At 47.1% G+C, this 22,819-nt stretch overlaps 1 protein-coding gene and 3 non-coding genes across 4 annotated transcripts; 3 read left to right on the top strand and 1 right to left on the bottom strand.

The window, feature by feature from the left end:
- The first annotated feature begins 12,508 nt into the window (after positions 1–12,508).
- Positions 12,509–12,581, top strand: TRNAA-CGC (transfer RNA alanine (anticodon CGC)). Its single transcript has one exon. It is a non-coding gene; the product is annotated as a tRNA-Ala (tRNA).
- Positions 12,582–19,300: 6,719 nt separating this feature from the next.
- TRNAA-CGC (transfer RNA alanine (anticodon CGC)) lies at positions 19,301–19,373 on the top strand. The gene has a single exon. It is a non-coding gene; the product is annotated as a tRNA-Ala (tRNA).
- Positions 19,374–20,396: 1,023 nt separating this feature from the next.
- On the top strand, positions 20,397–20,469 carry TRNAR-ACG (transfer RNA arginine (anticodon ACG)). Its single transcript has one exon. It is a non-coding gene; the product is annotated as a tRNA-Arg (tRNA).
- A 1,198-nt stretch (positions 20,470–21,667) lies between these two features.
- LOC123150017 (plastocyanin, chloroplastic) lies at positions 21,668–22,344 on the bottom strand. Its single transcript, XM_044569817.1, has one exon. It carries the CDS (start codon positions 22,273–22,275, stop codon positions 21,808–21,810), a length of 468 nt encoding a protein of 155 aa, XP_044425752.1. The 5' UTR covers positions 22,276–22,344; the 3' UTR covers positions 21,668–21,807.
- Positions 22,345–22,819: the final 475 nt, after the last annotated feature.

Here is a 22,819-nt window from a genome sequence, read left to right as displayed (position 1 = left end):
AAACAACATATCATAAGCATAAATAACAAAGTTCATCGTACCCCAAAATGCCCTAACTAGAGTGATTTTCGCTAGTCGAGGAGGAGGACGGTTTAATTACATCACAAATAAAGTTTCACCGTGCATAACTCAAAGTTCTGTCATACAGAAAGTATCGACTAAACGGACACATTGTCATATATCGACAATCACTCCAACATGTCATGCCATCCATCCAAGTCAGGGAGATAGTCGTCGAGCTTAGTGAAAGGCTTCATGTCGAGACGCTGAGAGGCTATCCATGTTCGGACGTCTTACCGCGACATTTGTCCTTCTCCGTAGAACATCCCTGTTTTTTCGACGACCTCCTTCATGATGATTTGGGCAAGTTCCCGCTGGATGTTATAGAACTCAGCTCGAAGTCGATGATCCTCGATATCTCCTATGTCCTTCGCCCATTGCAGAATATGGGCATCGCCGGATCTAGGTGATATGCGAAGGTTCTGGTGATCCCGTCTGTACTCCAGCATGTGGTGTAGGACATAGAATCCATCATTAAGAGAATCGTTCGGTTGCTGGATGCAGCAGAAGTCGGTCTTATGGATGAAGGTGGGCCTGCCGCCCCTTCTCTTCTTGTCCCTGACCTCTCCACCACTTGCTTGGTAGTAAAACATAGCACTGTCAAGAACATCCTTGATGTGGGTGTAATCCTTTTTATGAATGTTCTTCGACGAGTCCAAGTAAAGAGCGTCGAAGAATCGGGGGTAGAGGATGATGAGGACGGCGCGCCCGCCGCTGCGCCAAATAAGTACACCTCAAATTAATTAGCCTCCACCGTGCAAATGAATGATTGAAATCGAAGGAAGGATAGCAGCGCGGATAACTTACACGGGATGATAAGGCACGAGAATCGCTTCCTTGTCCTTATTGGCGAGCATGAAACTGACGATGTAATCCCTCGCGTATTCACGATGCTTTGCACAGACTCCCAAGAAGCCCTCGTGCATGTAGTACAGGTCAGCGACACAGATATGAGATATCTGCTCAACCCCGATGATGTAGTTCATGTGCAAGGCATAAAGGCGGACAAACGTAAAATCCAGCTTCTTCACGTGAAACATGTCGAATATGTAATCGAATAGGAGGAAGAACTTATCCGCGGGGAAGCTGTCGACGTACAACATTTGCCGCGGAACGTTAACCACATAGAGTGGGTATCCTGGATCTTTCGAGGCGATGAGGCCTTTCTATACCCGCAGCACATCGTCATGAAGTCTCCTTAGATCGTCGTATCTGGCTCGTAGCGCTGTTGCAGGTAGGATTGGTTGACCGGGGATATGCCATTTATCCGCATCGGGGATATCTATACGGTCCTGAAGCCGAGGCTGCTGAGGCGGCTGGATCATAGAATCAGCTTTTTTGCCTTTCCTCGCTCTCTTCCTAGACTTCTTTACTACCGGAAGGTCGTCCATAATACGTTGAGACGGTATTTCAGGCACCGACTCATGACGCTCAAACCCTGAGGAGGCGCCAGTATAGACATACTATTCAGCGCCATCGTCATCCTCATCCTCATCCATGGCGATGTCATCAGCGACTAATGGAGCCTCCTCCTTACCTCGTCCGCTATCACCCAACCTGACACCCGACGCTAATTGGGTAGGTGGGGTGTTGATGTTCATACCTTGCTGAGGCTGCGTGCTCGTGGGTGTGCTCCCGGCCGCCTCCAGACGAGGCAGACTCTTTGGCCACAACAGGACCCACCCATTGCAACAATCACCAAGCCGACGCGGTGTCTCGTCGTCATCCCCCACTAGTATTGGAGGAGGCAAATTCTCGTGGCCCGGTTTGACACTGGCCACGGAAACCTTGAAGACATTCGGGGGGATCGGCCGGCTGTGGAACAATGGTTCCTTCGGCTCCATTATCGTCGCCTTCCCCACGTCCACCTTCTGGTCGCCGATGATGTACAATATGGTGTACGGGGTTTCGTCGGCCTGCAAAGAAAAGTCTGCGACGTGAGACATAGAAAGGCAACGAAAACGGGAGATTATACATTTATATTGAAGGGGGCCGGTGTGACAGATACCGTGAGGGCGTCGAGCTCAGCCAAAGATGAAGCACCACCGAGCACGTCCGGTGCAGGAGCCGGTGCGGGAGCAGGTGCTGGTGCAACGCTAGTCGAGCTGCTCCCCAAGAAGTCAGCAAGGGGAAAGTCCTCTGCATTTTTTTCTAGATTTTGCCTTGTCCAAGTGAAAACGCCCATCACCAAGGAAGTAGACAAATCTGCAACCACCTGTTTTGCGGCAGCTACCGTTGTTGTGATTATCTGAGATGATTTCTTCTCAACCGCAATCTCAAACTTCTTGTCGATGTTTTCTTTAGTTAACCTCCCTCTTTCCTTTCTCTCCTCCGTGGTCTCAAGGTAGTACTTCTTCCACGTGGCGCCGTCTCCGACACCGTGCACGCGTCCATATGACGGTTGAGTATCCACCGGTTGTCGTTTCAATATGTTCAACGCCCGGTTGAATGGAGTGTCCCACTTGGGCCTCGTCAATGCCTCAGACGGCGAGTCGCTTTCGGCCGCAATCCGGTGCTGCTCTCTCTGCAAAAGGCACAAGGATCGTTTACAAATATGACTAACGTGTGCATTCGAATTGATCAGAAACTAAAATTACCAGCCGTCTCATGAACTCCGTAATGACCAGTTTTGTCTCGTAAACCTTCTTCACTGGATCCCAACGGTGCCGGTCCCTGAGGACGTCACGCTCCTGCGGGACGGTGAAATCCGCCAAGGGGTCTGGGATGCCCAGACTCGCGGCTTCCGCGTCCTCCTTGGCTCATTTGGACCTTTTTCCGCCGTAACCACGGCTTCCGAGGTGGTGGCTCCCAATGTTCCTCTCTTGAAGCCCCTTCATGTACTTAGACTTTTTTCTGGCAGCTTCGGCCTCGCAAGCCTCCTTAAATATTTGAAACTGCTCTTCCGTGATTGTCGGATTATCCTTTACAATCTCAGAGTAGGGTTCCTTCTTGTCGATGATCTTTGCTTTCACTTGATTTTTCCAGACGGCCAACGCGTCGCTAAACTTGGTCATGGCGTGTTTGTTTATCTTCTTCATTGCCGGGTCCTCATCTGGATCTTCATAATCCTTCTCATTCCGGCCCGGGAACAAGAATATCTGGTGAAACTTCTTTAGGAGGGAGCTCCTCATATTTTCTATCTTCTGTAGTTTCTCGTCGTTGATGGTGGCGGTTGTCCGTACGATGCAGCCTATTTGATTGTCGTAGCATCGACGCGCTTCCTCGGGCGCCTTTGGCTCAAAATTGCCGTCGTCCACCTCCGTGACCACCAGTCTAGTAGTCCTGAGTTTGTTAGGAAGCCGTTGCCTCTTTGCTTTCGGTTCTACACCGGCTCCGCTCCCCGAGGCAGCGCCGGTCTCAGTCTCAGCGCCGGTCTCGATGCCGGTCTGAGTCTCAGCACCGGTCTCAGTCTCAGCACCGGTCTGTGTGTCGGTCTCAGTCCTCGATGCCACCGGTGGGCCCAGCAACAACATTGGTTGATCGTCGGCAAGGCTAAAAAATTCGTCTGCCACCCGGTAGACATCGTCGCAATCACCAGAACCCTGTCCTTCATCGTTGCTAGCCATGTTTCCTATGATTAAATCTAGTCAATTAATTCTAGACCTAATAAAATGAATAATGACATAAAAAAGGCCTATTGTTTTGCAGGAATGTTGACTCCTTTCTGGTGCGGCAAATCCTGGACACTCGATATGTCCTAGTTTGTAGCACAAGTCATACCGAAATTCACGGAAAATTTCGGCATGACCATTGCTAAAAAGTGGACAAATCGAGAACCTGAAATTTGCCGGAACAGAAATGAATCAACATTCCGGCAAAACATAGGCCACTCAGCATCATTCCTGGAAACGGTGTTCAAATATCCCTCTTCGACACCGCAACACATGTCCAAATATACACGAGCAACCACATGTCCAAATTTCACAAGCTAATTCAAAAACAAAGTGTAGAAGAAAATTCAATTAACTGCTAATAGAACAAAATTCAGTTAACTTTAGTGCTCTATAATGATGAAAGGAAAAAAATTCAGTTAACTACTAATTTCATTCATTTAGGTTATTCATTTAACTTCACCTAATTAACCTACTGTACCACTACTACTAGCAGCACTACTAACCTAATTAACCTAGCAAAACTCTACTGCCCTAACTGAAAAACATCTAATTAACATGTACTAGTACCACTACTGCCCTAACCTAATTAACATCTACTAGTATCACTATATACTATACAAGCAGCATCTACCCTAATTAAACCCTACTGCCCTAACTAACTTTTGCTGTAAACCAAATTTTTTGCTCTAAACTAATTTTTGCTCTAACATCTACTACTTAACATCCTTTGCTCTTAACTAAATTTTTTGCTATAGACTAACTTTTGCTCTAATAATTTTTGCTCTAAAATGCAGAGAGAGAGAGGAGTGGGTGGGAGGGGTGGGGGACTTACAGAGAGGGGAGAGACGGTGGTGGGGAGGTGCTCGGCGACGGAGGCAGGGGCGGAGAGGGCGGGCTCGGGCACGGGCAACGGCGGTCCTGGGCGGGCTCGGGCGGCGGTGAGGTGGAGGGCGGCGACGGTGAGGTCGAGGGTGGCCTCGGGCGGCAGCGGTGAGGCTGAGGGCGGCCTCGGGGGAAGACAGTGAGGTTGCGGGCGTCCACGCCGGTAGGAGACGGCGGCGAAGTGGGGCGACGGTGAATTGGGAAGATGGCGGCGAGGGCGAGGGATTTGGGGAAGAAGTGGTGGCCGGGGGGGAAACCGTTGTTTAAGTGAAACATAACGGTAGCGCGTTCCTGAAAACGCGCTATAGCTAAGTTAGCCACAGCGCGTTTCCTGAAACGCGCTACTGCTATTCCTTTCTCCTTTTTCCCTTTTTTTCATTTAATTTTCTTTACATTTTATTTTTTTTCCTTTCTCTTTTTTTCTATTTCTTTCATTTTCATTTACTTTTCTACTTGTTTTTCATTTTATTTTATTTTTGTTAGCAGTAGTGCCTTACACATAAACGCGCTGCTACAACAAAGTTAGTGGTAGCGTTGTTTCTAAAAGAGCGCTACTACTATGTGTAGCCGATCGGCTTAGTTGTGGGAATTTTTGTAGTAGCGCTTTTACAGACAGACGCGCTACTGCTATACTTGTATCTGCAGCGTGGTTTTTTCGCGCGCGCTACTGCTTCCTAGCAGTAGCGCCCTTTTTTAACACGCGCTACTGCTAAAGTTCTGTGTACAGACTTTTCCCTAGTAGTGCTCCACCATTGAAGTCGACCGAAAACCAGTGAGAGCTTTGATCTGAAGTCCACGCATACTCCATAGATCAATGGATCCTCGAGCCACCAATGCCGGAAGATCATCGGCTCCGCCACAAATGGCCTCGCCGAGATGGGAATCGACCTCCAACACTTTTATTCCAAAGCAACGTCACCACCACCACCTTGCCAGCGTCGCTGGAGACAACTACCCTACTATCTACACGCTTCAAGGACGGATCTGTGCCCCCCCCCCAATCTCCCGCTGCCAAAGCAGCAGCCGGAGAGGGAGGGGACCGTCAATCCGGCCGTTCGCGGAACGAGGGATCGAGGGGAACCTCCTTTTCGCCTCTCCTATTGCTAACTGCTTCCTTTTGCTAACTGCTTATTTTATGTTTGGTTTTTGGCCTTTTGAATACAAGATATGTGTCTTCATCTTTTTTTTGGTGACTGATTGGCGCCGGCGCGCCGGCCCAATGTTTTGGCCGGTCACGCCCACGTCGTCACATGTCAGCCATCTCGTCTATTGGATTAAAAAAATGCTTTGTCCCCAAAAGCTTTTTCTTCCTCACGCAACACCCGTCGCCTTCCGCATCTCCCGCGAAACCGCATCTCGTGCAGCTCGCCAGTTCCGCACGCCGCGCTCTCCCGCTGCCCCTCGGTCGCAGCACCAAGCTGCCTCCCTATCGCTCCATGCTAGATCTCGTTGCCGGGATTCACGGCAACTCCTCACTGGTCGCAGTCCCTAGCCTTCATCCTCGTCGCCTTTCTTTGGTTGTAGCTTTCAAAAAGTTGTTTGTAGCAAATGAATTGGCCGCATCCAGCAAGAAAATTTAAGCAAAACTAAAAATCTCGAGTTACTCGATTGAAGCAAAAAAAATGTTGGTTCCAACAAAATAGAAAGAAGGTGATAGCAATTTTTAGGCTAGTTCCAGCAAAAAGAAATCAAAACAAGGTGGTAGCAAAAAATCTTGATGCTTCCAACAAAACAGATGGCTGGTTGAAGCAAAATTTCTCACCGGCCGCCCAAAAATGGCGATCCCAGCAAAAACACGCAAAAAGCTTTTGTACTCGCATCCATGGAAAATAGCTGGTTCCAGCAAAAATGCTTGATGCTTCCAGCAAAAACAATGGATGGTTGAAGCAAAAAAAACCTGCTGGAGGCTGCGGCTGTTGGTTCCAACATTTTGCTGGGATGGTTGTAGCACCTCGTGTCGCCAATTCTAGCAAAAAGGCTGGCTGGTTCCAGCATCGTCGACATCGTTGCCGCATGCCGCCCAACCTGTCGCAACTCTTTCACGCCTTCCCGGTTGCAGCACCCCATGACGCGGTCCCAGCTTCTGGTAAGGCGGGTTGTAGCACGCTCGCTGCAGTTCACATCTTCTCCGCTGGCCGGCGCCGCTCGTAGCTTAGGCTCGTCGAAGCGTGCGGCACGACACCGAAGGACAACGGATGCGTGAGCGGTGCATGGCCAGGCCATTGCCTCGGCCGCGCGGCTGCCCGTCATGGCCGGTTGCAGCACACAAGCCCAGCCGCCTTCGACACCGGCGACCTCGCGTGCCGACATGGCTAGAGGAGATGGTGTGGTGGAGAGCTCTCGCTAGAGATGAAATGAGGAAGGAAAGGGAAAGGGAGGGGATTGGATAGAGGATGAAGACGCACTGTGTTTGTGGCTAAGAAAAGAGAAGCAGTGGAGGAGATAAGGCTCCTGGCCCCGGCACTGGACACGCGTGAGGGAGGAGACCGGCCGAGCGCTCGGCCGGTCTTTTTTTGCGGGAAAATTGGAGAGCTTTATTCATTGAAAGCACACTCGGTGCAGTCAGCCAAAAGGCTGGTGACCAAGAAGCTAGGGGTTTCATCGAGCCAGCTTTCCGTCACATTCAGTGTGCAAGCACGCTTCGCACACAAATGCGCCGGAATGATCGCCGCCCGATTTACATGCTGAATACCAAATGAAGAAAAAGTAGTACAGAGCTCTCCTATTTCCAAAAGTAAAGGAGCCACAATTGAACGAGAATTGTGGCGAGATTACCAGAACTTCACTAGTTCTAAACGTCGACTTCCATAATCACATGCGGAAATCCTCGAAGACAAGCAAAGCGTACTCCATCTCGCAGCGACAAACACTCCATCACCAAGGGATCTGAAACTCCCATGTAGGAAGGGGTGATGCAGCACAGTAGCGTAAGTATTTCCCTCAGTTTTTGAGAACCAAGGTATCAATCCAGTAGGAAGCTCCAAGAAAGTCCCACGCACCTACACAAACAAACAAAAAACTCGCAACCAACGCAATAAAGGGGTTGTCAATCCCTTCACGGCCACTTGCGAAAGTGAGATCTGATAGAGATAATATGATAAGATAAATATATTTTTGATATTTTATAATATAGATGCAAAAAGTAAAGATGCAAATAAAAGTAGATTGAAAGCAAATATGATAAAAGATAGACCCAGAGGCCATAGATTTCACTAGAGGCTTCTCTCAAGATAGCATAAGTATTACGGTGGGTGAACAAATTATTGTCGAGCAATTGATAGAAAAGCGAATAATTATGAGATTATCTAGGCATGATCATGTATATAGGCATCACGTCCGTGACAAGTAGACCGACTCCTGCCTGCATCTACTACTATTACTTCACACGTCGACCGACTCCTGCCTGCATCTAGAGTATTAAGTTCATAAAGAACAGAGTAACGCATTAAGCAAGATGGCATGATGTAGAGGGATAAACTCATGCAATATGATATAAACCCCATCTTTTTATCCTCGATGGCAACAATACAATACGTGCCTTGCAACCCTTTCTGTCACTGGGTAAGGACACCGCAAGATTGAACCCAAAACTAAGCACTTCTCCCATGGCAAGAAAGATCAATCTAGTAGGCCAAACCAAACTGATAATTCGAAGAGATTTGCAAAGATAACCAATCATACATAAAAGAATTCAGAAGAGATTCAAATATTTCTCATAGATAAACTTGATCATAGACCCACAATTCATCGGATCTCGACAAACACACCGCAAAAAGAGTTTACATCGAATAGATCTCCACAAGAGAGGGGGAGAACATTGTATTGAGATCCAAAAAGAGAGAAGAAGCCATCTAGCTAATAACTATGGACCCGAAGATCTGTGGTAAGCTACTCACAACTCATCGGAGGGGCTATGGTGTTGATGTAGAAGCCCTCCGTGATCGATTCCCCCTCCGGCGGAGCACCGGCGAAGGCTCCAAGATGGGATCTCGCGGATACAGAAGGTTACGGCGGTGGAAATTGTGTTTTGGTTGCTCCCTGGATGTTTTCAGGGTACGTAGGTATATATAGGAGGAAGAAGTAGGTCGGTGGCCGCCCGAGGGGCCCACGAGACAGGGGGCGCGCCCTGTAGGGGGGGCGCCCTACCCTCTCGTGGCCGCCTCGGCTGCTTCTTGACTTGCACTTCAAGTCCTCTAGATCACGTTTGTTCCAAAAAGATTGCTCCCGAAGGTTTCATTCCGTTTGGACTCCGTTTGATATTCCTTTTCTTCGAAATACTGAAATAGGCAAAAAAACAGCAATACGGGTTGGGCCTCCGGTTAGTAGGTTAGTCCCAAAATGATATAAATGTATAAAATAAAGCCCATAAACATCCAAAAGGGGTAATATAATAGCATGGAACAATCAAAAATTATAGATACGTTGGAGACGTATCAACAAGCCCAGCCGCCTTCGACGCCGGCGACCTCGCGTGCCGGCATGGCTAGAGGAGATGGTGTGGTGGAGAGCTCTCACTGGAGATGAAATGAGGAAGGAAAGGGAAAGGGAGGGGATTGGATAGAGGATGAAGACGCACTGCGTTTGTGGCTAAGAAAAGAGAAGCAGTGGAGGAGATAAGGCTCCTGGCCCCGGCATTGGACACGCGTGAGGGAGGAGATCGGCCGAGCGCTTGGCCGGTCTTTTTTGCGGGAAAATTAGAGAGATTTATTCATTGAAAGCACACTCGGTGCAGTCAGCCAAAAGGATGGTGACCAAGAAGCTAGGGGTTTCATCGAGCCAGCTTTCTGTCACATTCAGTGTGCAAGCACGCTTCGCACACAAATGCACCGGAACGATCGCCACCCGATTTACATGCTGAATACCAAATGAAGAAAAAGTAGTACAGAGCTCTCCTATTTCCAAAAGTAAAGGAGCCACAATTGAACGAGAATTGTGGCGAGATTACCAGAACTTCACTAGTTCTAAACAGTCGACTTCCATAATCACATGCGGAAATCCTCAGACAAGCAAAGCATACTCCATCTCGCAGCGACAAACACTCCATCATCAAGGGATCTGAAACTCCCATGTATGGTTTGCACCAAGAACCTAGGAGCAGAGGACGATCGGGCCACTCCTCCTGCACCGCCCCGGCCTTCATCAAAATTCAGAGCACCGTCGGTTGTGATGTTGACCGAACCCACTTCCGGGGGCCGCCCACCATAACCGGTAGAACCAGGGTTTCCTTACGAGGTAGCTGAAGGAGGGAGATAGAATCCTTGATATTTCCGATAGTTGCTATAGGGTCTCTCCCCTCGTCTCCATGTTTGATTCGGTTCCTGTAATGCCATTGACCACATGGTAGTAGTGATCTTGGCACGTTCATCGGATGTGAACTGAGGATCACATGTGATGTCTCGTGCCCAAGTATCCGAGTGGAGAGGGGGAAGGCGAAGACCAAGCCATGTCCACGCCTCTTCCCAGAAGCACTGTGCATGTGTACAATGAATCAGCGCATGCTTCAAATCCTCCTCCATAGAGCGGCAGACATTGCATTGACGAAAATCTGGAATGTGTCGATGATTGAGAGTAGCTTCATCTGGAAGAATGCCACGTAACACCCTCCACCAGAAGACTCGCACTTTTGGGATAACATTCAACTTCCACAAGGATTTCCACAACTGTTGATCGTCCGATGAGGTTTCGGTAGCCGTCCCTTCCTCTAGAGCCAAACGCTCGTTCTGAGTCACGAGAGCACGGTAAGTCGTCTTCACAGTGTAGTTACATGATTTATCAAATGCCCATGCGAGAAAATCATCACCCCCGCCTTGCCTGATAGGAATATTCAGAATGGCCGCGACACCCTGGGCGGTGAAATTGTCCCTGATCACGTCATGCTTCCAAGACCAACTCCCTGTATCGATGAGATCCGACACCCGACCGATGTTTGTATTTGTAGGCCTCTAAGTTGGTGCCATAGAGACCGTGCCTGGGATCCACTTGTCCTCCCAAATTGAGATGGTAGAGCCATCTCCCACTCTGGAGATTAAATCTGTCCTCAGGGCATTCCTTCCCGCCACAGTTGCCTTCCAAGTGGCCGAAGCTGACTTGGGAATTGGAGCATGCATGAAATTGGTGTCTGGGAAGTAACGGCCCTTGAGAACTCGTGCACAAAGCGAATCTGGGTTGGTGATGAAATTCCATCTTAGCTGACGTGACTTCCTGCAACGCCTTCAAGCATCTCTATTGCGCCAACAAATTTTTCACTTTTGTCTGCCATAACCCAAGGTTTTCAGTTCCACGAACTTCTTCACCTCAAACCTGGAACTAGTTGACGTCCTGGTTCTTCGGACGGCTGACCCTGTGAAAAAACTATCTTGGCTTTAACTCCTGATGCTAACTATTTGCTTTGTCAAATTCTCAACTTTCCTGATGTACGTGTATCACTATATGGAATTTTCCGCTAGATTTGGCCTGCCTCCTTGTCTCGTCACGAGGCTGCCTGCTGCTGTTTTTATACTCCACCGCAGGTACACCCATCGCAGAGACACGTGTTCGAGTCTCCCTGGACTCGGTCCGGTTTTGTTTTCCAAACAAATCTCGTATGTACTCCTAGCTCGCACCGTATGCATCCAACTTGCACGGCTCCTCAGCAATCCAGGGCCTTGGGCCACCACTGACACCGTGCACCTGGGTTGCGTCGCAACTCGCGTACGACGCCTGACGCTCGCCCGATCGATCCACCTCATCCACCGCCGCACGTCTCGACTGCTTGCATGGCCATCCAATTTCCGCTGATCGCTTCCTCAATCTTGCCGAGAACCACACCGCAACCGGCTGCATCTCGAATTCGATACTTCCTCTAGACCAACTTCCACAACCTTTTCAAAATCTTGCTCATGATACCACTTGTTAGAATAAATCTGAGGCACACCTGTCGATCATTCGAGGACCAAGCAATCACACAAGCACGACACCGAGATTTGTTAACGAGGTTCATCGATATGGCTACATCCTCGGGGCCTGACTATGGACGCTCCTCCCCATGACACCATCACAATACCGCACACCGGCCACCCGGGCGCCGGCACACCCGCCAGCTCCCCCTTGCGCGCCTGTACTATTATGTTGGCATAGGTTACATCGTGTGTCTACCTCCGCTATATATGAGAGGCCTAGGATACAAGTGTCCTACTAGGACACGATTCCACATCCTATGTAAACACAATACAACTCATAGTCCAACTGTAACCTACCTTGTACACAATATGCGACACAACTCTAACAAGGCAGGCAGCGGCGAGATGCGGTGGGTCGCCAAGGATGGACAGAACCTTGGCAACCGCATCTTGTTCCTCGGCTCTCCGGCTAGTTTCTCCGCTCAGTTGCTGGATAATGCAGGCAACAGCAGCAGCAGTGCCTACTTTGCCTTTGAGGGCGGCGTGTTTAGATACAATTTTGTGGACGACGAGAGCGAGCTTGTCAAGTGGCTGCCTATTAGATTGAGCTACAGCGATGCGTGCGCGGTGTGGCTCCTATCCAAGCTTACGTTTGCTCAGGTCCATGAGATTCAAGAAAGGCTTGAGGCTCAAAAGAAGGCGCGCTCAGTTTCTAAACTCACAAGGGTGAATCACTATTTTAGCAACTCCATTATTGTAGTTTTGTCTCGAAATATTCGGCTACCAAAATAAGAAGGCGTTCTAGTTGGCGACCTGGATCTATATATTTGGACACAAGGATTTGGGGTTTTCTTTGTTTTTTGAGAATGGAAATAAGAATTGTTATGATTGTATTTTGCAATTTGCGGGATCTCAATGCATCTTATCCGGCTAGTTTGGAGGAAAACATAAGCCGGATGAAGAAATAGAAAAGAGTGGAATTAGGACCTGCTGCTCCCACTGATTACAACATGTAATTAGCAATTGAACAAACCCAATTAGTAATTGATCACGCGTCCCGAGGTAGCAAGAAACGGGGGTGTAGCTCATATGGTAGAGCGCTCGCTTCGCATGCGAGAGGCACGGGGTTCGATTCCCCGCACCTCCAATCCTTTATTTTTGCATTCCATTCATTTCTCTTTTTACTTCATTCGTCCTTTCCTTTTTTGTTTCTTGTTTTGAGGAAACAAAACTACTAGTATGTGACAATTCCACTCTTTTCTATTTCTTCATCCGGCTTATGTCTTCCTCTTATAAGTTTTTTTTTGTTGCCTGACCAATAGCTAAGCCGGATAAGATGCATTGTAATCCCGCAAATTGCAAAATACAATCATAACAATTCTTATTTCCATTCTCAAAAAACAAAAAAAGGAAACCCGGATCCTTGTGTCCAAATATATAGATGGTCGCCAACTAGAACGCCTTCTTATTTTGGTCCCTGAATATTTCAAGACAAGACTACAATGGAGTTGCCAAAGTAGTGGTTTGAGTTTAGAAATTGACGGCGCCTTCTTTTGAGCCTCGACCCTTCTTGAACCTCATGGACGGAGCAAACGTAAGCTTGGGGCGGAGCCACACCGCGCATGCATCGTTGTAGCTCAATCTAATAGGCACCCACTTGACAAGCTCACTCTCGTCGTCCACAAAATCGTATCTAAACATGCCGCCCCCAAAGGCAAAGTAGGCATTGCTAATGTTGCCTGAATTATCGAGCTGATGAGCGAAGAAACTAGCCGGAGACCCGAGGAACAATATGTGGTTGCCAAGGCTCTGGCCATCCTTGATGACCCGTCGCATCTCGCCTCTTTCTACAGTGCGCATAGCGTCATCCGAAATGTCCACGGCGGGCCGTCGTAGCTGTAATGACTGTTGTTCTCTTTCATCAGGATGGATGCCCATAGTATCTCACCTTGTGACTCCAACATGTAGTTGCATTCGTGATCATAATTGTGACCGTGGTCTGTATTCCACCTCCATGATGCAAGGTTGCTTCCCCCGATGCCACCGCCATTAGTTTGGTGGAGGAAGCACCAGAGATAGTCGGCAGCCCACACCAAGACCATGTTGTCATGACACATGGCATCGCCTCCTCGTGCCACTATATCCAGTCTCTTTTCCATGACCGTCCATGACTTGTCGCCGGAGCGCATGATAGCTGCCGTGAACTCTGTTTCCATAATGGCTTGCTTCTTGTTGCTGCGCGAGCGAAAACTGTAAGAGAAAAATGGTGCCATCACCGTAGACGACGCCTCCAAGGCCATTCTTGCCTGGTTTGGTACGGCGGGGGGGGGGGGGGGGGGGGGGCGGGGGGGGGGGGGGGGGTAAGTGAAATTGTCGATGAGTTTTGGCTCGGGGCCAGCGGCCAAGAACCAGGCCACCGTGTCATCCACGCTAGCCACCCGGTGAGAATGGGCATCACTGAGGAATGCCAGTAAGGTGTGCAGATTTGATGATCACAACATGGTAGATATTGTTGGGGAACGTTGCATGAAAAATAAAAAATTCTACGCACTCTATCCATGGAGATGCATAGCTACGAGAGGGGGAGAGCATCTACGTACCCTTGTAGATCGCTAAGCGGAAGCGTTTATCACGCGGTTGATGTAGTCATACTCTTCGCGATCTGATCACGATCCAACCGATCTAGTGTCGAACGGACGACACCTTCGAGTTTAGCACACGTGCGGCTCGATGACGTCTCCTCCTTCTTGATCCAGCAAGCGGGAGAGGAGAAGTAGATGGGATTACAACCAACACGACGGCGTGGTGGTAATGGTGATGGTGGAGCATCGACAGCACTTCGCTAAGCGTCTCTGGAACAAGGCAGTGGAACTACGGAAGGGCTTGATTTTTCCTCTTGGGGCACCCCCATCCCCTCTATATATAGTGGAGGGGTGTGGAAAACAGCCCCTCCAAGCCCTAGGGCGCAGCTAAGGGGGAGAGGACTTTGACTCCAAGTACAATCCTATTCCTACTAGGACTCCTTCCTTTTTTGCATTCCCTACCCACATGGGCTTTTGAGAACTTGGTGCACTGATATGTCTCCGTTGTATCTACTTTTCCAAACTCTTTTGCCCTTATTTTGGACTCTAATTTGCATGATCTGAATGGAACTAACCCGGACTGACAATGTTTTCAGGAGAATTGCCATGTTGTTATTTTTGTGCAGAAATAAAAGTTCTCGGAATGACCTGAAACTTCACGGAGATTATTTTTGAAATAAATAAAAAATATTGGTGAAAGAATCAACTAGAGGGGACCCACCACCTGTCCACAAGGGTGGAGGGCGCACACCCCCTAGGGCGCGCCCCTGTCTTGTGGGACCCACAGACTTCCACCGACCTCAACTCGAACTCCATATATTCACGTTCGGGGAGAAAAAAATCAGAGGAACGATTCATCACATTTTACGATACGGAGCTGCCGCCACCTCCTGTTCTTCCTCGGGAGGGCAGATCTGGAGTCCATTTTGGGCTCCGGGGAGGGGAAATCGTCGCCATCGTCATCATCAACCAGCTTCCATCACCAATTTCATTATGATCACCGCCGTGCATGAGTAATCACATCGTAGGCTTGCTGGACGGTGATGGGTTGGATGAGATTTACCATATAATCGAGTCAGTTTTGTTAGGGTTTGATCACTAGTATCCACTATGTTCTAAGATTGATGTTGCTATGACTTTGCTATGCTTAATGCTTATCACTAGGGCCCGAAGGCCATGATTTCAGATCTAAACCTATTATATTTTCATGAATATATTTGTGTTATTGATTCAATCTTGCAAGTTATAGTCACCTACTACGTGTTATGATCCGGCAACCCCGGAGTGACAATAGTCGGGACACTTTCCGGTGATGACCGTAGTTTGAGGAGTTCATGTATTCATTAGGTGCTAATGCTTTGGTCCGGTTCTCTATTAAAAGAAGGCCTTAATATCCCTTAGTTTTCAATAGGATCCTGCTTCCACGGGAGGGTAGGACAAAAGATGTTATGCAAGTTCTTTTCCATAAGCACGCATGACTATATTCGGAATACATGCCTACATTATATTGATGAATTGGAGCTAGTTCTTTGCCACCCTATGTTATAACTGTTGCATGATGAATTCCATCCGACATAATTATTCATCATTGATCCATTGCCTACGAGCCCGTTTCACATTGATCTTTGTTAAGTTACTTTTCCGTTGCCACTGTTACGATTGCTACAAAACTGCTACTATTACTTTTGCCACCGTTACCGCTACTTTCATACTACTTTGCTACTAAATACTTTGCTGTAGATATTAAGTCTTTCAGGTGTGGTTGAATTGACAACTCAGCTGCTAATACTTGAGAATATTCTTTGGCTCTCCTTGTGTCGAATCAATAAATTTGGATTGAATATTCTATCCTCGAAAACTGTAGTGATCCCCTATATGTGTGGGTTATCATGCGCCTAGCCCGATAAGGCCAGAGCGCCTCCCCGCAGCCCATGCTAGCCCTTGGGTCGTGGTGAACCCACTTGTGGACTTCCCGACCCCTCTGGAACCTTCTGAAAGCTTCCCGGTACAATACTGAAAAAACTGCACCTTTTCTGGAACCCAAAATATGACTTCCCATATATAAATGTTTAGCTCTCGACCATTCCGAGACTCCTCGTGACGTCCAGGATCTCATCCGGGACTCCAAACAACATTTGGTTACGACTCATCAAATATCCCAATACTACTCGAGCGTCAATGAATGTTAAGCGTGCGACCCTACGGGATTGGAAATTATGTAGTCATGACCGAGACAACTCTCTGGTCAATAACCAATAGGGGGACCTGGATGCTCATATTGATTCCTACATTTTCCACGAAGATCTTTTATCGGTTGAATTTTTATGACAACATATGTAATTCCCTTTGTCTGTCGCTATGTTACTTGCCCGAGATTCGATCATCGGTATCTCTATACCTAGTTCAATCTCGTTACCTACAAGTCTCTTTACTCGTTCCGTAAAACATCATCTTTCAACTAACTCCTTAGTCACTTTGCTTGCAAGCTTCTTGTGATGTGTATTACCGAGAGGGCCAAGAGATACCTCTCCGATACACGGAGTGACAAATCTCAATCTCGATTCACACCAACTCAACAGACACCTTCGGAGATACCTGTAGAGTATCTTTATGATCACCCAGTTACGTTGTGACATTTGATAGCACACAAGGCTTTCCTCCGGTATTCGGGAGTTGCATGATCTCATGGTCGAAGGAACATGTATTTGACATTAAGAAAGCAGTAGCAATAAACTGAATGATCATATGCTAAGCTAACGGATGGGTCTCGTCCATCACATCATTCTCCTAATGATGTGATCTCGTTATCAAGTGACAACACATGTCCATGGTTAGGAAACATTAACCATGTTTGATCAATGAGCTAGTCTAGTAAAGGTTTACTTGGACACGGTATTTGTTTATGTATCCACACATGTTTCCGACCAATACAATTCTAGCATTAATTATAAAACTTTATCATGAACAAGGAAATATAATAATAACAACTATATTATTGCCTCTAGGGCATATTTCCATCAGATATATATGTGGCCTAAATTGCACACACACCTTTATTATAAAATCGTTCCACATTTATAAGGGGATCACTGATGCAATGTCGCAGTATTGGTGGGGTGATGACGAGAACCAACGCCGGATGCACTGGTTTGCGTGGTGGAAAATGTGTGTGCCCAAAGATAACGGAGGGATGGGCTTCCGTGACATCCACAATTTCAACTTGGCTATGCTCGCAAAGAAAGTTTGGAGGCTGATTGAAAATTATGACTCTATCTGTGCAAAGGTTTTGAGATCAAGGTACTATCCCACGGGTGATATTCTAAATTGCGAGTTGAAAAAGGGCTCATCTTTCGTATGGCAAAGTATATGGGTGGGAATTCAAACTTTCAAGAAGGGTAGTATATAGAGAGTTGGAGATGGAGCAAAAATAAATATTTGGGATGATTGCTGGATACCGAATAGCTCTTCAAGGAAAATAGTGACAGTTCGGGCGAATCAAGTGCTTACTAAAGTTCATGAATTAATAGACCCAGTCTCGGGGGAATGGATGAACTGCTTATTCGTGAGAATTTCTGGCCTATTGATGTGGACCGCATTCTTCAAATCCCAATCCATCATCAGGAGATGGAAATCTACATCACATGGCACCTCACGAAGAGTGGCGTTTTTACGGTACGGTCAGCTTATTATAAGCAGTGGGAAGTGTGTTATGCGACAACCCCGGGTGCACTTCAGTCAGGTGGATCTTCATCACATCCGGGGTGGAAAAGATTATGGAACCTCAAGCTACCAGGGAAGATCAAAAAATGTCCATGGAGGTGTTTGCACAATGCTATCCCATGTCTTTGTGTCCTTGCAAACCGCCATATTGGCAGTAACTCTCAGCGTCCAGTATGTTCTTCGGGAGCAGAAGACATAATGCATGCCCTTTTTAAATGCCCCCGAGTAATGCAAATTTGGGAAGCCCTTGGAATAGCAAAGGAAGTAGCGGATGCAACGCTAGTGGATCATGCTGGTTCAACATTGATTGAATTTATGCTATGTGATCAAGCCTCTCAGCACATGTATATGGACCCAGTTAAACTACCAGAGTTGTTTGCAACAGCATGTTGGTACATATGGTGGCAACGCAGGCAATTGGTCCGGGGTGAACAAGTTCAGTGTCCAATTCAGACTGCTCCAGCAAAATACGCTTTAACCTTGAATTTTGTTAGAGCAAGAGGAATTTTGACCCAAGTTCCACATGCAAACAGATGGTCTCCTGGCATGACCGACAGCAAATACTGAATGTCGACGCATCCTACTCAGAAGACGATTTCACAGGAGCTTGTGGAGCTGTGCTTCGCGATAACAGAGGAGGCTTCATCAGGGCAGCTACAGCAAGACTTGACCATGTCCCAGATGTGGTTTCAGCAGAAGCAGCAGCGCTATTGGAGGGACTAAAACTAGCACAGAGCACTGGATGCAACAATCTTTTAGTACGTATGGACAACCTGATAGTGGTGCAGGCGCTACATAATAATGAAGGACACTCTGATGGTGGCGGCTCCTATTTTGCAAGATTGTCGAGTGATGTTGAGAGAACTCAGGAAGGCTGTGGTAGAACATTGTATTAGAGAGTCTAATATGGTTGCCCATGACCTAGCTCAGTGGGGCGGTGCCAATACTCCTACCTTTTGGGTGGAGGTTCCGCCGGATTTCCTCTTTAAATTTTTAGCTGATGATGTAAGTGTCATTTGAGTTTTAATAAAGCTAGTGATGATGGCCTTCTCGTCAAAAAAAATCGTTCCACATTTATGTTTTTGTGCGACACCACTTACCATCTTGTTTTTATTGTACGGGAATAGGTGAGTGTGGGGAGAGGGAAGGGTCTAGAGCCATTGAGCTAGGGAAGTGTGATTTTTTTTCTCCCGTTGCGACACACAAGCAAATTTGCTACTCCCTTCGATATAAAATAAGTGATGTGGTTTCATTTCAAATTGAAGTAGTACATACTAACATACATCAGTACCACGATGACGCATCATCGCCAGAGTGTACAAGTCAGTTAATTAGTCCTCTAAACAACATCAGGGATTGTACCGGGAAGCTTCAAATTTAGTACAGTATTGTGATTGATCTATTGTGGTAAGACACCCATATGGATGTTGTGCACTCTATATTTTGTCCATATAATATAATAGGAAACAAGATGCCGTTAAATACTCCATATGGAGTAGTACGTACTGACGGGAGTAATTAATTAACAGACCAATTAATCACGCGTACCAACGTAACAAGCAACGGGGGTGTAGCTCATATGGTAGAGCGCTCGCTTCGCATGCGAGAGGCACGGGGTTCGATTCCCCGCACCTCCACTCCTTTATTTTTATTTTTCATTTCAGCCATTCTTTATTTTTAGCACACAGATCATTTTTAGGCATATCTGACATTTCCTTTGTTTTGGGCAATAACGATTCCCTTTTCAGGAGATGAAACATACATAACTGACTATGATGCATTGGGGTGGCACAACTAGGACACCACTTTTGGTTCCAAATTATTTTTGACTTGGGAAATCAATCCTTCTGCAGTTGGGAATGCTTGCAGGCTTGGAGCCAAAGCTGGGTTAACCCTGAAGCCCTTTTGATGAATCCCATGGACCAAAGCAAACGTAAGGGCAACTCTAACCGATCCCTATACATAACGGAGGATCTAGCGGAGTAAACCCTCAGTGGGACATTTTTACTCCACTAAATTTTGGCCAGACCTAAATTAAAACTCGGTAAAAGCACTCGTGAATGAGGTGTTACTATCACCCTCTCAGCCCACTTGTGCGCGTCTGCTCCAAGAAGAAAAGACAATATCCATTACTCCTTCCATGGTAAAATCCAGCCCCAAACTGAAACACAGAAAAAAAAAATTATATGAGCCTCTCTTACTACACACCTTTTTTTAGCGAATCTCTCCTGCACACCTATGCCAATGTATGAGTCACGATGGTCGAGGGGCAAAGCCGAAACAACAGAAGACACACACGCGACCCAAGTGAAAATCTATCGTGCCTCGCAACTAAACCACAAATCGACACCGATAGAACGAACAACACGACAACAAAAGGCACACGTTATTACTAAGAAAATCCCGTGAGTTACAACTTAAAATTCTTTTTTTTCGCGTGATGGAAAAGGAAGCAAAAGGTTCAAAAAAAAGAAAGAAAGCAAAAGGTAAAAAAACTGCAAAAATAATAATTAGAAAGTGACCTAAATATTATTTAAAAGAGGTCTATGTGGGGGACTAAGAATACATGTGTGGCTGACTAACACAACGGTTGTACATGGTGCTTAAAGGAAAAGATAATTGATATATGACCCTAACAAAAAGAAATATAACACACGCAGGACTCCGTGGCCCAATGGATAAGGCGCTGGTCTACGAAACCAGAGATTCTGGGTTCGATCCCCAGCGGAGTCGCACCTTCTATTTTTTTTTCCTCCCGAAGAAAAAAAAACCCGGCCATCCTCTGTAAGAAAACTAAAAAACGGGCCAAAAGTGCAGAAACACACACGGCCCACGTACAAAAAGCACGGGCACATAGTGCCTATTTTTTTTGTAAGTTCAAAAAACCATGGCTTGAAAATTTTCAAATTTCTGCATTACAGCAATGCAGTATAATGCGCCAACATTTCAACATTATACATGTTTGCACGTGAAATATACAAAAAATACAGAACACGTGCAAATTAGGGGCTTGTTCTTAGTTGTTTCTGGGCAAAATTTTGCCTTTTTTTGTGCAGCACGTTGTATTCTTGAATGAAATCTCACAAGTAGTTAGACCACAAGCATGCGTATTGATGTAAAAAAACTAAAAAGAAAAATCTTTTAAGCACCTTTTTTTAGCAGTTCAAAATAACGTGCTATGTTGCCCCATGCTCAGATTCTGTCTTGTAACTGTTTACGTAAATTAAGTAAATAATTTGCTAATAACGCTCAACGTTGCTATTTACGTAAATTACGTAACAAGTATTATGCAGGTCTAGCATTCGGTGTGGTGGTGGGGAGGGGGAGGGGGGGGGGGATGAGGATCCCCTAACGTGGGCTATCCTACAATTGAGTCACTGCCATGTGGGTCTCATCAAGCATCGGTCCCACCTGTCAGCAACAGAAAGGCGGGGTAAGGCAATGATAGCAACATAAGAGGATCCATGTCCGTGTGTGTACTCTATTTCTAAAGAAAAAGAAGAGGAATAGACACATTCAAGTGAAGCCCAAAATTTCTTGTTTTCAAGTTTTGCTCCCATGCAACATTTGAACCCATTGGCCTTATACACGTATCCCTTTCTCTTTGGGTGTGCTGGATTTTATTTCTTTTGAGGGAATCGTTTTCCTATAACAATTGTTAAAGTTACTCTTGACTTTGGGTGCATGACATGTGGGCCCATTAGGTGTCTGGTCCATATGTCATAGACCCAAAGTCACAGGTGGTAGCTCAATTATATTTGCCTCCTATTAAAGGTACGAAGTCGGGACACATATATAGTATATCTGAGAGAACATGAAGTTTGAGTATTGACATAACACCGGCATACTAATTTTCGATGAGCATAACAAATTGAAAAAAATAATTAAGCATAGATCATCAATCAAATCAAAGCTAAGAAGGAGTGCGTACTTATCATCAAGAGCCTCATCTCATCTTATAGTTGAAAACATATACATATAGCGTACGTACGTACAATTAATCAATATGCATGCATGACACGCCCGATCGATCAACCGACCCGCAACAATTCGCAAGAGCTAGATGACAGCTTAGTTGACGGTGACCTTGCCGACCATGCCGGCTCCGGCGTGGGGCTCGCAGTAGAAGCCGTAGGTGCCGGGGACGGTGAGCGTGACGGAGAAGGTCTCCCCGGGGGCGTTGAGGTACTCCTCCTGGGAGATCTTGGAGACGTCGACGCCGGAGGGCACCGCGTCCTCGTCGAACACCACGTTGTGCGGGTACCCGGCGTTGTTCTTGAAGGTGATGGTCTCGCCGGCCTTGACGCTGAAGTCGTTGGGCTCGAACACCAGCACGCCGCCGTTGGCGCCCAGGAGCACGTCCTGCGCCATCGCCGACCCGCCCAGCAGCATCGCGCTCGCGGCCATGGCCACGGCCGCGCTGGCGGCCTTCTTGCCCAGGGACGCGCGCACCACCATCCTGCTGCTCCGGGGAGCGGCCACCTTGGCGCCGGCGGCGAAGGAAGGGACGGACACGGCTGCAGAGGAGAGGGCGGCCATGGCTGCTAGCTAGCTAAGTGGGAAAGAGTACGTAGGTAGATAGATAGAGCTAGACGGGGCAAGGTGCTGGTTGGTTGCTTTTATATCCACAAGAGTCGGAGGATTGGGTGGTGAGGATGAACGGTAACCAAATCTGGATGCCGGCGCCTGATTGGCTGCCGCCTCTCCATCCGGATGAGATGAGGTCCATTTGCTTGCATCTCGTCCATATATCCACCCATGTCCTACTGTCCTCTCCTCCCCTGATACATATGGTCCATAAACACATCATCCCATCCTCGTCTTGTCCACGGCTGCAACGTGCATGTGTGCGTACATACACATTCACTCGGCTCCACTATTTATGTATCATCATCAACTCAACTCATTCTATGATGTGCTACCTACATCATTCACTGGGTTATCTCACCGTGCCAAGGAACAACATGGGTACTATCGTTTTACATAAAAATTGCAGCTATTTCCATCGGCAATAAAAATATTTTCACAGGAAAATGACTGGGATAAGGTCGTGCCCGGATTGTGCCATGTGGTAACCTACACG

The sequence above is a fragment of the Triticum aestivum genome, chromosome 7A (assembly GCF_018294505.1).
Source record: "Triticum aestivum cultivar Chinese Spring chromosome 7A, IWGSC CS RefSeq v2.1, whole genome shotgun sequence".
NCBI lineage: Eukaryota > Viridiplantae > Streptophyta > Magnoliopsida > Poales > Poaceae > Triticum > Triticum aestivum.
This window is presented reverse-complemented; position numbering and strand designations above follow the sequence as displayed.